This window comes from Meles meles, chromosome 11 (assembly GCF_922984935.1).
Source record: "Meles meles chromosome 11, mMelMel3.1 paternal haplotype, whole genome shotgun sequence".
Lineage (NCBI taxonomy): Eukaryota > Metazoa > Chordata > Mammalia > Carnivora > Mustelidae > Meles > Meles meles.
The window spans coordinates 65,320,921-65,332,839 of NC_060076.1; the positions used below are offsets into that span (position 1 = coordinate 65,320,921).

The 11,919-nt window shown below is 40.5% G+C and overlaps 1 protein-coding gene across 3 annotated transcripts; it reads left to right on the plus strand.

Moving 5' to 3' along the window:
* The first annotated feature begins 391 nt into the window (after positions 1-391).
* PRXL2C (peroxiredoxin like 2C) lies at positions 392-10,877 on the plus strand. 3 transcript variants are annotated; one of them, XM_046024005.1, is made up of 6 exons: positions 970-1,485; positions 1,918-1,986; positions 2,845-2,898; positions 3,062-3,167; positions 6,808-6,939; positions 9,698-10,877. In XM_046024005.1, exons 1-6 carry the CDS (start codon positions 1,276-1,278, stop codon positions 9,823-9,825), a joined length of 699 nt encoding a protein of 232 aa, XP_045879961.1. In that variant the 5' UTR covers positions 970-1,275; the 3' UTR covers positions 9,826-10,877. The 3 variants fall into 3 exon arrangements, with proteins under 3 accessions (XP_045879963.1, XP_045879962.1, XP_045879961.1); XM_046024007.1 differs by lacking the exon at positions 6,808-6,939 and having other exon boundaries at positions 392-1,485; XM_046024006.1 differs by lacking the exon at positions 2,845-2,898 and having other exon boundaries at positions 958-1,485.
* The last annotated feature ends 1,042 nt before the right edge of the window (positions 10,878-11,919 follow it).

Consider the following 11,919-nt stretch of genomic DNA (forward strand, 5'->3'; position numbering starts at 1 on the left):
CAGAATTCTATTGGCAAAATGAGTAATATTTATTCACAGACATAAGAATTGGGAGGAAAAGCCCACTCATATTCTTAAGAAATAAGTGTTAAAGATAATTTTGCTTTTTATGTTTAATAATTGCACATCAAATTATGTAATGATTTATGTTTTGATTATTTCCCAATTGAGGAGACAAATATTTTAAATAAAAAAAATGTCCATGATAAAATGTTAAAAATTTTTAAATTAAAAAATTAAAGATTTATTTTCAAAATAAAATTTAACTTGGAGTGCCTGGGTGGCTTAATTAAGCCTCTGACTCCTGATTTCAGCTCAGGTCTGGGGTTGGTGAGTTCAAGCCCTGCATGGTGCTGGGGGTGGAGAGTACTTAAAAAAAAAAAAAAGTCTGCTACTAGGGTGCCGATCCCGGACCCTGAGATCATGATCTGAGCCAAAGACAGTCGCTTAAGGACTAAGCCACCTTGGTGTCTGTCCCCCAAAAAGCCTTTTTAAAATTAAACTTTTATTTACTTATTTGAGAGACAGAGAACGCTCACTTGGCCAGTGGGAGAGGAAGAGGGGGAGGAAGCGAAAGTCCTAAGTAGACTGTGCTCAGGGATTGCTGAGGAGGGGCTCAAGCTCACCACCCAGAGATCAGGACCACAGGGAAAACCAAGAGTCCAACGTGCTTAGCGGAATGTACCACCCAGAGCCCCCATCACCACCAAAAAAAGTCTTAAAAATAAATAAAGTTAATTCCACACGTAAGATGTACATCAACGTTACCTCAAACAAAACAAAACAAAACATCAGATCTAAGGAGGGGATGGGTTAAAAACGGAATAGAAGAAAATACAACAAATCTGTTGGCTCACTGATTTGGTTGTTCTGAGCACACCAACCTCTGCGCAGGTGGACGTGTTCCGTCCTGTCCCGCCATGCCCCGACTGCCAGCACCCAGGACCGCGCGCCCCAGCTGCATCAAACCCAGCGAGGCACCGTCCCTTGTGCTCCGCCCTGCCCTCCGGGACGGAGGCCCCGCCCACCCCGCATTCTGCTCCGCCCCTCCCGGGTTGCGCCCCGCCCCGCCGCGAGGAAGCTCGTCCGGGTCCCTAGGGACCCCACGTAGCGCGCCCCCCCCACCTGCATCCCGCTCCGCCCTCCGCTCCGCCCCGCCCAGCGCCCAGTGCTCCTCCCGGATTGCCCCACTCTGAGCCCAGCTCCGCCGCGACCCGGCTCGCCTGAACTGCGCGGTTCGCTTTGGGGACGGTGGGCGCGGACCCGGGCGGGCAGATGCAGGGCGCAGAGGCCGACCCCGCCATCGCCCCAGTAACGCGGCAGGTCAGAGGTCACGCCGCCCCTGCCACAGTCCCGAGTGGCCCCGAGCGCGGGCAGCCCCTGGCCGCAGCGGTAGCCGAGCTGCCCGTGCTGGACGCCTCCGGGAGGCAGGTGCCTTTCGGCGCGCTGTTTCGGGAGCGTCGGGCTGTCGTAGTCTTCGTGAGGGTGAGCGCAGACAACGGGGCGGCCCGGAGTAGGGACTTGGCCAGCAGGCTGGGATGGAGGTTGCTTCTACAGCTTCGGCTGGGGGGCATCGGGTCTTTCGAGAGGTTCAAGGCCCGAGAGGGCGGTCCCGCTGGGCTCTGGCCCTTCCCGTTGCCGTCCACTAGAGACTTCCGGAATGCGAACCGCTCCACTCGCTCCCTTTATTAGAATGGAAAAACCAGCCCGCCAAGCCAAGTCCCTTTTCCCAGCAAACGACGAGGCCTAGGGGAGTGGGTGCGGCCCAATATTAACGCCTCTCTGGCGCCCTCTGCGCCTTTTTCTACCCGCTGTGGGTAGCGCTAATTAGCGCCACGCGTAACGAAGTACTTGGTCTTTTCTGAATCCTGAGGTATTAGTTGCTAACTTGTCCTTTTTGCCGTTTTGGGATTTCAGCATTTCCTGTGTTACATTTGCAAGGAATACGTAGAAGATCTGGCCAAAATCCCCAAGAGTTTTTTACAAGTAAGTTTTCTGAGACTGAGCAGCCCCGTATCCTGCTTCAGGGCGACCTTGTCAAAGTCACCTGTCATTTCTAAGAAGCGGGGTGGGTGAGGTGCAGAGGACAACACCTCTGCAGAACAGACCCCCTTGCAAGCCCAGACATCTCTTCAACACTTTCAAAAAGAGAGAGAGATGTTAGAGATCTATTTCTGTCCTGCTTTATTCGCTACAGTGCTTATAAATAAACTAACTGTAATAATTTCGTTGTAGTAACCTGTTGGCAAATGTTGATAATAACCAGAAGCACAAACGCTAGCAATTATTTTATTTCCCTTATTTTTTAAGTAAGAACACTCCAAATAGTTCATTATAAGAAAATACAAATATAGCTTAAGGTTGAAATTTGTATTTATTAGGATGTGCCTCCCACGTTCCTATGACAACCACATACATATGTTCTTTGTCAGGCACATATACATTTGTCCCCAGGTGAGCTTTTCAGTGAAGGAATTGGACAACCTTTGTAAAACTAAGATCTGTTTTCATCAGGTGTTATGAATAGGGACGTGAAAAAATAAAACTGTCTGATTAGCCCTACTTCAATAATTTTTATTCTTGTTTAGTGTATGCCTTTGGAGGGAGCATGGATTTTTTTGAGAATTACTGAGTATGTTATTTTGAAGTTCTTAGCAAAAGATTGATTGAATTAACTGAACATTTTAGCATACATTGCTTTGCTTTGACTCACACAATTTTGCTGTTTATTCCATTCTTCTATAAGCCTGTAGGTGGCATTAGAATGGAGAAAAAGAGTTGGGAGGTTTTATAAAACATATATAATTTCTGGTAATATGTACTTGTCCCTTTCCTCTCCTGAAGGAAGCAGATGTCACTCTAATAGTGATTGGACAGTCATCCTATCATCATATCGAGGTAAATATATCAGAAATTGAGAAACTAACAAATCTGTTTCAGACATAAAAATTATTTCATTTGAACCACTAAGTGTAGTTTAAATTTGCTAAAATAAAGGTAGTTATCATTACTTTTCTCTCATTTTTACTTAAACAAATTCCAAATACCTTTTTTTTTTTAGCCTTTCTGCAAACTGACTGGGTATTCTCATGAAATCTATGTTGACCCTGAGAGAGAAATTTATAAAAAATTGGGAATGAAAAGAGGTGAAGAAATTGCCTCCTCAGGTAAGACAGGACACGTCTCATCAGAAAACGCTGATGGTGCATTTGCACATTTATGTATGTATGCATAGGGAAACAAATGGTAAATTCATAAATCAGGCTGCTTTTTATAATTCTGGTAAGTGGGCCAGGATACACCAAGCTCTCAAAGATTTATTTCCTGGGTGTAATGACATAGAAGTCTATTTGTGAAGTACTAAATGCATGAAAAAAGCAAGTTGCTGAACAGTGTTTTAGGTATGATTCTATTTTTGTGGAAATAAAAATCATTTTCATAAAGATTGAGAGTACATGTGTGTGTAATGAACAAGGTTTTAGAAGATATTGCCATGCTTACCCCAAGGTATGGAAGTTAGGAAAGTGGCCTTTGTATTTTCAACAAGTTGTGGCTAATTCAGGCAGAGTCTGGGGTGACATGCCAAGGAATTTGGATTTGTTCTGGAGGACTGGGGATGTCATACAAGCATTTGAAGTGGCGAAATGATAATCCTGTGTCCAGTGTGGATGAGTAATTGGAATTCACCAAACCAGAGCTAGTGATACGGTTGTAGTAGGTTGTAGTAATAGGCTAGAAAGAAATGTCAGCAGAGATGGAGAGGAGGGGATGGATCAGGAGCTATTTATGACATAGAGTTGATATGATCCCTTTACTGAGTTTTTTTTTTTTTTAAGATTTTATTTATTTATTTGACAGACAGAGATCTCAAGTAGGCAGAGAGGCAGGCAGAGAGAGAGAGGAGGAAGCAGGCTCCCTGCTGAGCAGAGAGCCCGATGCAGGGCTCAGATCCCAGGACTCTGGGATCATGACCTGAGCCGAAGGCAGAAGCTTTAACCCACTGAGCCACCCAGGCACCCCCCTTTACTGAGGTTTTTAAGGAAAGCAGCCTAAACTTTATTAAAACTAATGAGCTAGCATAAACACACTGAGTGTGCTCTTTTCTTTTTCTTCCTGGTATAGGAACTTGCAATGTATACTTTGTGAACCTTACTTAATGGTAGACAGTTTCTGTGTTGTAACAGTCCCAGCATGTGCAAGTTGTTTATCATTTAGCACTTTAGATCTAAACTGCGAGTTTCACCTTAGTAACACTTCACAGTTCATCGGTGCAATAAAATCATCGGTGCAATAAAAATACAGAATTACAAAGAAAACAGTTGAATTCTAAACAATATATATGCTTATAATTATTAGAGATGGTATAATCAAATCTTTAAAACTCCTGTGACCTGTGTTCAAGGGCTGTATTTCCAACCAGAAAATATTATTCTCTCATAAAATCATCTTTTAAAAGTTTCTCTCTGGGGCACCTGGGTGGCTCAGTGGGTTAAATCCTCTGTCTTTGGCTCAGGTCATGATCTCAGGGTCCTGGGATGGAGCCCCGCATCAGGCTCTCTGCTCAGCGGGGAGCCTGCTTCTCTCTCTCCCTCTGCCTGCCTCTCTGCCTACTTGTGATCTCTGTCAGATAAATAAATAAATAAATAAATAAATAAAAATCTTAAAAAATAATAAAATAAAAGTTCCTCTCTGAAAGAGCAGAAATTTTAGAATCAGTCTCAGAATAGTCCCACTTGAAAATTAAGACTCTAAAAAATATAATAATAATTTTAAATTAGTAGACATTTTATAAAAACAAAGAATAAGAAAATAAAGCCCGTAAATGCCAGGGAGTAATGTGTTTGTAGAAGACTGAAAAACAGGAGTTATAGACATAAGAACTAAATTCAAATGGGCAAAATTAGATTGTGTTTGAAGCAAAGATGGTTAAATTCTAGGTCATGGAATCTCCAATTGAATTTCTAAAATTTTAGAAATATTAAATGACCTCTTCTTTGGATATGAAGAGATAGTTTGGGTTTCTGAATATTTATTTTAGACACAGAATCTTAGAAAACAGTAAAATTTAGTTTTTTACTCATGTCTCTAAGGTAACAGGCCTGTATTTGTTTCTTGGTCAGATAAATGTCCATCATGATAGAAACATGAGAAAAATAGAAGAGAGGAAGGGAAATGATAGATATCTGGAAATACTACGGATTCAGGCAGGTTAAAGGCCCCATAACCATCAAAACAAAAAGCTGAAAGCAAGATATAAAAGGCAGGGATAGGAGAAAGATAAGTTATAAGAAGGGAAAAGAGAGTGGGTCCCTTTGCTCAGAGGGAGCAAAAGTGAAGTATTAGTCACTGTGGGAAAGAAGGTGGAAAAACTGACAGTGAAGGAAGATGGACAGGCAGCTGGAGTAGCCGTTGTCACAGACAACTCCCAAAGTCTCAGTGGCACAGCACGGTAGAGGTTAGTTCTTTTTCTGTTCAAGATGGGTGTATCTATTCAGATGTCTTTCCTCTGAGTAGCAGTCCAGGCAGGGACACAGGGGGAAGGACCTAGGCCCCTTTCATCTTGTTGCTCTGTCATTTTCAGCCCAGGGTTTCCAAGAATGTGGAAGGAACATGGAGGTCATAAGGAGGAGGCCTGGAAGTGGCCCATATCGTTTTACTCATGTGTTAGAACATAGTCACATGGCCATAACAAATTGCCGGGAAGACTGGAAATATAGGTTAGCTGTGGGCCCAGAAAGAGGAAATGGGTTTTGATGAGCATATATTAGTCTGTGCTGCAGTGGCTCTTGAAGTAGTTGAAACTAATAGTTACTTATTAGTAGGTGAGAGATTAAACAGGATAAATGATGTATTAAAAGGGAAAGCATTAAGGGCACCTGGCTAACTCAGTCAGTACAGCATGTGACTTTTGATCTTGGGGTTGTGAGTTCGAGCCCCATGTTGGTTATGGAGAGGACTTAAAAATCTTTAAAAAAAAAAAAAAAAAAGGTGGGGCACATGGGTGGCTCAGTCATTTGGGCCTCTGCCTTCAGCTAGGGTCATGATCCCACATTGGGGTTCTTGCTCCACATTGGACTGCTTGTCCCTCAGCCTCTGCCTCTCTCTCTTTCTCTCATGAAAAAATAAATAAGATCTTAAAAAAAAAAAAAAAAGGTGGGGGGAAAGCACTATCAGTTTGAGAAGTCTGTAGTGGACATTTTTCTGTGGCAGATGATTGGGGTATATCACCACTTTATGTGTTTCTCCAGTAGGGTACATTTGGTGTTATCTGGAGACGTTTTTGGTTTGTGACAACTTGGTGAAGCTACTGTGGCATCTGGTGGGTATGCAGGACAGTGATGCTGCTCACCACCCTGCAGTGAAGACTTATATGGTCCAAAATGTCAGTTGTGAAAGGCTGAGAAACCTCTTTTTGAAGGGAGAAAAGAAGACAAGTTAACCCAAGATAACATAAGAAAGAAACTATTTTAAGGGGAATGGGCCAAAATGGGTTAAGGGTAGTGGGAGGTACAGGCTTCCAGTTATGGAATGATTAGGTCATAGAGATGACAGGTACAGTATAGGGAATGTGGTCCGTGTTATTGTAAGAGCATTGTATGGTGACAGGTGGCAGCTATGCTTGTAGTGAGCCTAGCCCAAGTACAGAGCTGGGGCATTACCACATGATACACCCAAAACCAGTGTATGTTCTGTGTCTACTTAAAAAAAAAAAAAAAAGAATGTTTTATAGAATGTTTTATACATTATCTTCTGATATCTAATTGAATATAAAATGATAATATCTGAAGACATATCTCACTATTTCAGGAAACAGCCCCCACATAAAATCGAATATACTCTCAGGAAGCATTCGGAGTCTGTGGAGGGCAGTGACTGGCCCTCTTTTTGATTTTCAAGGAGACCCTGCTCAGCAAGGTGGAACCCTCATTTTAGGTCCAGGTAAACATCAAAGTCCGGGTCCAGTGACACACTTTTTGTGTCTTTTAGAAGTTAGGAGGCCACACAGTTTCTTCATGAAACAGATTCCATGTGAAAATGGCAATTTGGCATTGTAACAGTCACGATTCTGTGCTTGTAGGGGTTACCTTTGTTTGCTAAGGCTTCTGTGTATTTTGGTGCCTGTTTACTGGATATAATGTGCCCATTACTCTGCCTGAGTGATTTCAGGTATTTGGGATTGGGAAAGTCAGTGGTGGTTGGGTGAAGTGTATGTGTCAATAAAACTCTTTAAAAAGTTCATGGAAGAGGGGCGCCTGGGTGGCTCAGTGGGTTAAAGCCTCTGCCTTTCGCTCAGGTCATGATCCCAGGGTCCTGGGATCGAGCCCCGCATCGGGCTCTTTGCTTGGCAGGGAGCCTGCTTCCTCCTCTCTCTCTCTCTGTCTGCCTCTCTCCCTACTTGTGATCTCTATCTGTCAAATAAATAAATAAAATCTTAAAAAAAAAAAAAGTTCATGGAAGAGGAGCGCCTGTGTGGGTCAGCTGCTTGTACGCCAGATACTTGATTTCAGTGCGGGTCATGATCTCAGGGTCCTGGGACTGAGCCCTGTGTGGGCTACACTCAGCAGGGAGTTTGCTTGAGATCTTTCTTTCTTTCCCTTCCCCCCCGCCCCCCGCCCCAACCACTCACATGCTCTCTCTCTAAAATAAATCTTTTTTTAAAAAAGTTCACAGAAGAGTGCCTGGATGGCTCAGTGAGTTAAGCCTCTGCCTTCAGCTCGGGTCATGATCTCAGGGTCCTGGGATCGAGTCCCGAGTCGGGCTCTCTGCTCTGCAGGGAGCCTGTTTCCTCCTCTCTCTCTCTCTCTGTCTCTCTCTCTGCTTGCCTCTCTGCCTATTTGTGATCTCCCTCTCTCTGTCAAATAAATAAATAAAATCTTAAAAAAAAAAAAAAGTTCACAGAAGTGAACATTTCTACATAGAACAAACCATCACCCCTTTTATTTCCTTTTTTTCCCCCTCAACAGAAGAATCAGTCCAGTTACTTATATCTAACAAGGCTAGAAGACTTACTCAGTGTCAGAAAGCAAGTCAGCTGCAGGGACAACTCATTCAGTAACAATTACTATAAGCAACGTAATTTTAATAGCTTTATTGATCAGTTTGGACCACCTGAAATTTCTTTGGCTCCACACTGCTAAATGGTTGAGTGTTGGATCTCTACCATGGTCAAGTGTTGCAGTCAGGGACAGGCACTCACATATAACAGTGTAAATCTCTAAGTTGTAAATTGATTTTCTTGGTTCGTCTGCCTCTTTAAAATTGTCCACATAAGCGAGCATAGCTTCTAAGAGTTATAAAATTAACATTTACTTTAATGAACTCCACATGTCTAAAAGTCTTTAGAAGGAGGCTTTGATCAAGCATTGTGGCTTTTTGGCTTTCTGCAGCTGGAGCACTCTAGCTAGCTAAAACCTGTAATTTAATCTCTCTTTCCCTCTCTTGTGAATTTACATCAGTTAAACTAGAAAAAAAAAAGACAAGCCCTGTTTTATGAGAATGAGTCCTCTAGATTAGCCCTGAATGACCTTGAGCCATATTTTTGGATGGCTTGTTTCCATCTTCAGACTGGTTTTGAGTCCCTAATCTCCATGTCTCAGCATCATTTGACTACATGTTCAGGTGTGTAAGAGTGACAAGCACATAGAGAGCATCATTTATGTGCCAAGTTGAGAACATACTCAATAAGGAGAATATTTTATACTACCTGCTGGAGAAAATGTAGCTTCTCTAAGGAGAGAGCTGGGTGTACTTATTTACAGAAACCTTTCATGGTTAAACCTGTGTTTCATTTCACCTTATTTGATAATAAGCCAATTTATGATATTAAATCTACAGTGATTACTGTAGACAGCATGTAAGTACAATGCAGAAAACATGCCTCTTTTTTTTAAATTAAGATTTTATTTATTTATTTGACAGAGAAAGAGAGCACAAGCAGGGTGAGCAGCAGGCAGAGGGAGAAGCAGGCTCCCTGCAGAGCAGGGAGCCAGATGTGGTACTCAATCCCCCAGGACCCTGGGATCATGACCTGAGCCAAAGGCAGATGCTTAACTAACTGAGCCACCCAGCACCCAAAAACATGCCTCTTATAATATTTAATCTTATGTTTTAAGTTAAAATTCTGGTCTTGAATCAAAGTAAAAAAGACCCTAGACCTATAAATTATGACCTTTCAATTTGAGCAGATAAAAGAATTGTGAATGTCTAAGTGTATTGTAACTGACTGTCTCAATGCTCTGATTTTTCAGCCTCTTTTGGTCTATGGTTATAATGCAGAGAGGCTATTAAATCAGTGTTTGGCAGTGAATTTTTTTTTTTGAAGCAAGTGATTTATTCCATTATTACATTTAAGAAACAGATGTGATTTTCCAGCTTTGATATTTATGCTAGTTTCATATTCTGCCTGACATTTTATTTAATTACATCTAATAAAACCTAACAGAGGTTATAATTTAAGAATCTTTCCCCTTGGATCTCATAAAACATTAAGTATCACTTTTATTTAACCATAATTCTTGTCATGCTTTATTATCTTAATTAAAAATTATTAGGGCATTATATAGAGAATATTATGAACTCTGGGCAATTAATTGTTCCCTTTAGACTAATTAAAAGTTGAAAAGATTCCTGGTTCTAATAAGCAATAAATCTAATGAATAATACTGTATGCCAACCATTGCCTTTTATTCTCTTCTAGGTAACAACATCCATTTTATACACCGTGATAAAAATAGGTTGGATCACAAACCCATCAACTCTGTTTTACAGCTTGTAGGAGTTCCACACGTGGACTTTACGAGCAGATCTTCGGTTATCCATGTGTGATGGTATAAACTGTGGACCCTTGGAATATGACCTGAAATGTTCAGAGTACGGTATCCTTGTGCAGTGTCTAGCTTTTTGGCTTTTCCCAGCCTTTGAGGAGTTATGAAAACACGAAGAGACCGTGTACCAGTTACTTTGTGCTGGGAGGCATCAGTTGTCAAAAATGTGATATATATTTAAAATTCTGTAGCTTTTTAAATTTTATGTAAAATTAAAGTTTGTTTATATAAAACCTTAAAAGCTATAAAATTGGAAATACTATTCTTTATTTTACATTATGGTATATCCATTAAATGAAAGTTTCTGTTGGCCGTTAAAATAATAAATTCTTTTGAAGAACATATAAATGGAAAGGTAAGCAACTCACCACCATTTTATCCAGTGAAAAAAGCATGGTATCAAATTCTATAAATAATATAATCATTTGTACCTTTTTTTTTAAATTAACATATAATGTATTATTAGCCCCAGGGGTACAGTCTATGAATATAATCATTTTTATAGGTTTATATTTTTGTATGCTTAGGAAAAAAGAGAAACACACCAGAATATTGCCAGGAGGTACCTCTATGTGGTAGGATTACAGGTGTCTTTATTTTCTTTTCCATACTTTTATCTTTGAACTATTCTATAATGAGCATGATTCATTTTTTTGGCCAGGAAAAGTTCTTTAAAAATTATATGAAGAATATATTCCTACATAACAGTTTCCACAAAGTTGCATTTATATGGGCCGCTGTCCACATGTTTCTATCCTTATTGCTTTACTCAAAGGAAATATAGCAGACCAAGCTTTCTGCATAGCCTCAGAGCACCTTGCACACCCATTACCCATTTCACTAGGATTTTTGCGGGGAGGAGTAAAAGGAGAAAAACATTTCTTACATATTTAAGATATGCTTCAGTATGCTTTTTGAAAGAATTCTAAGACTTGTTTAAACTAAAAAAAACTTTATAGCTTAAATGTACACTGGTTTGGGGCACCTGGGTGGCTCAGTGGATTAAGCCGCTGCCTTCGGCTCAGGTCATGATCTCAGGGTCCTGGGATCGAGCCCCGCATCGGGCTCTCTGCTCCGCAGGGAGCCTGCTTCCTCCTCGCTCTCTGCCTGCCTCTCTGCCTACTTGTGATCTCTCTCTCTGTCAAATAAATAAATAAAATCTTTTAAAAAAAAAAAAAGTACACTGGTTTGGCTGCCAGATTGCTTTTATTTAGTGTATTGTTGTCATCTTTCATAGGTTTAGTTGGGAAGAAATTCTTTTGAAAAGTACAGTAAGATCAAAATCTTGGTAATTATTAGCAAGTATGTACTGCTTTGAACTTAGAAGCTTTTATATCAAGCATATGAGGTCACACACAAATATATTTCAAGTATCCAAATATTTTAATGTATGTTTGTGAAAAGTCATGTTTTTAATCAATAAAAATGAAATTTCTCATGATATTTAAAATTAAGCAATTTTGTGCTGTTTTTATAGTAAAGAAGGACTGGTAACCCAGATCCATTTGCTGATTTTAGGCTTAAAACTGCTGAATCATAGCTTACACAAAACTTTATGTATTTATAAATGTATAGCACATTTTCCTAAGATCCATAAATGTTCTTTATGTGGCTTCAGGGAGATACAGTTATACAAACACAGTGCAGTGGTAAATCACCAACCCAAACAAACATATTTAATGCAAGAAATCTTTTTTCTTTTTGGTTAAGATATTATTTATTTTTTATTATTTATTTTTGGCGGGGGAGAGGAGCAGAGGGACTTAGTCCCACAACCCAGAGATCGTGACCTGAGCAGAAATCTAGAGTTGGATGCCTGATTGACTGAGCTACCCAGGCGCCCTGATACAAAAATTATTTCTCCTAGAAAGCCCAAATTAATAAAATTATGAATGAAAAGGGAGAGATCACAACTAACACCAAGGAAATAGAAACAATCATCAGAAATTATTACCAACAGTTATATGCCAATAAGCTAAGCAACCTAGATGAAATGGATGCATTCCTGGAAAGCTACAAACTCCCAAAATTGAACCAGGAAGAAATTGACAACCTGAATAGACCGATATCTAGTAATGAGATTGAAGCAGTGATC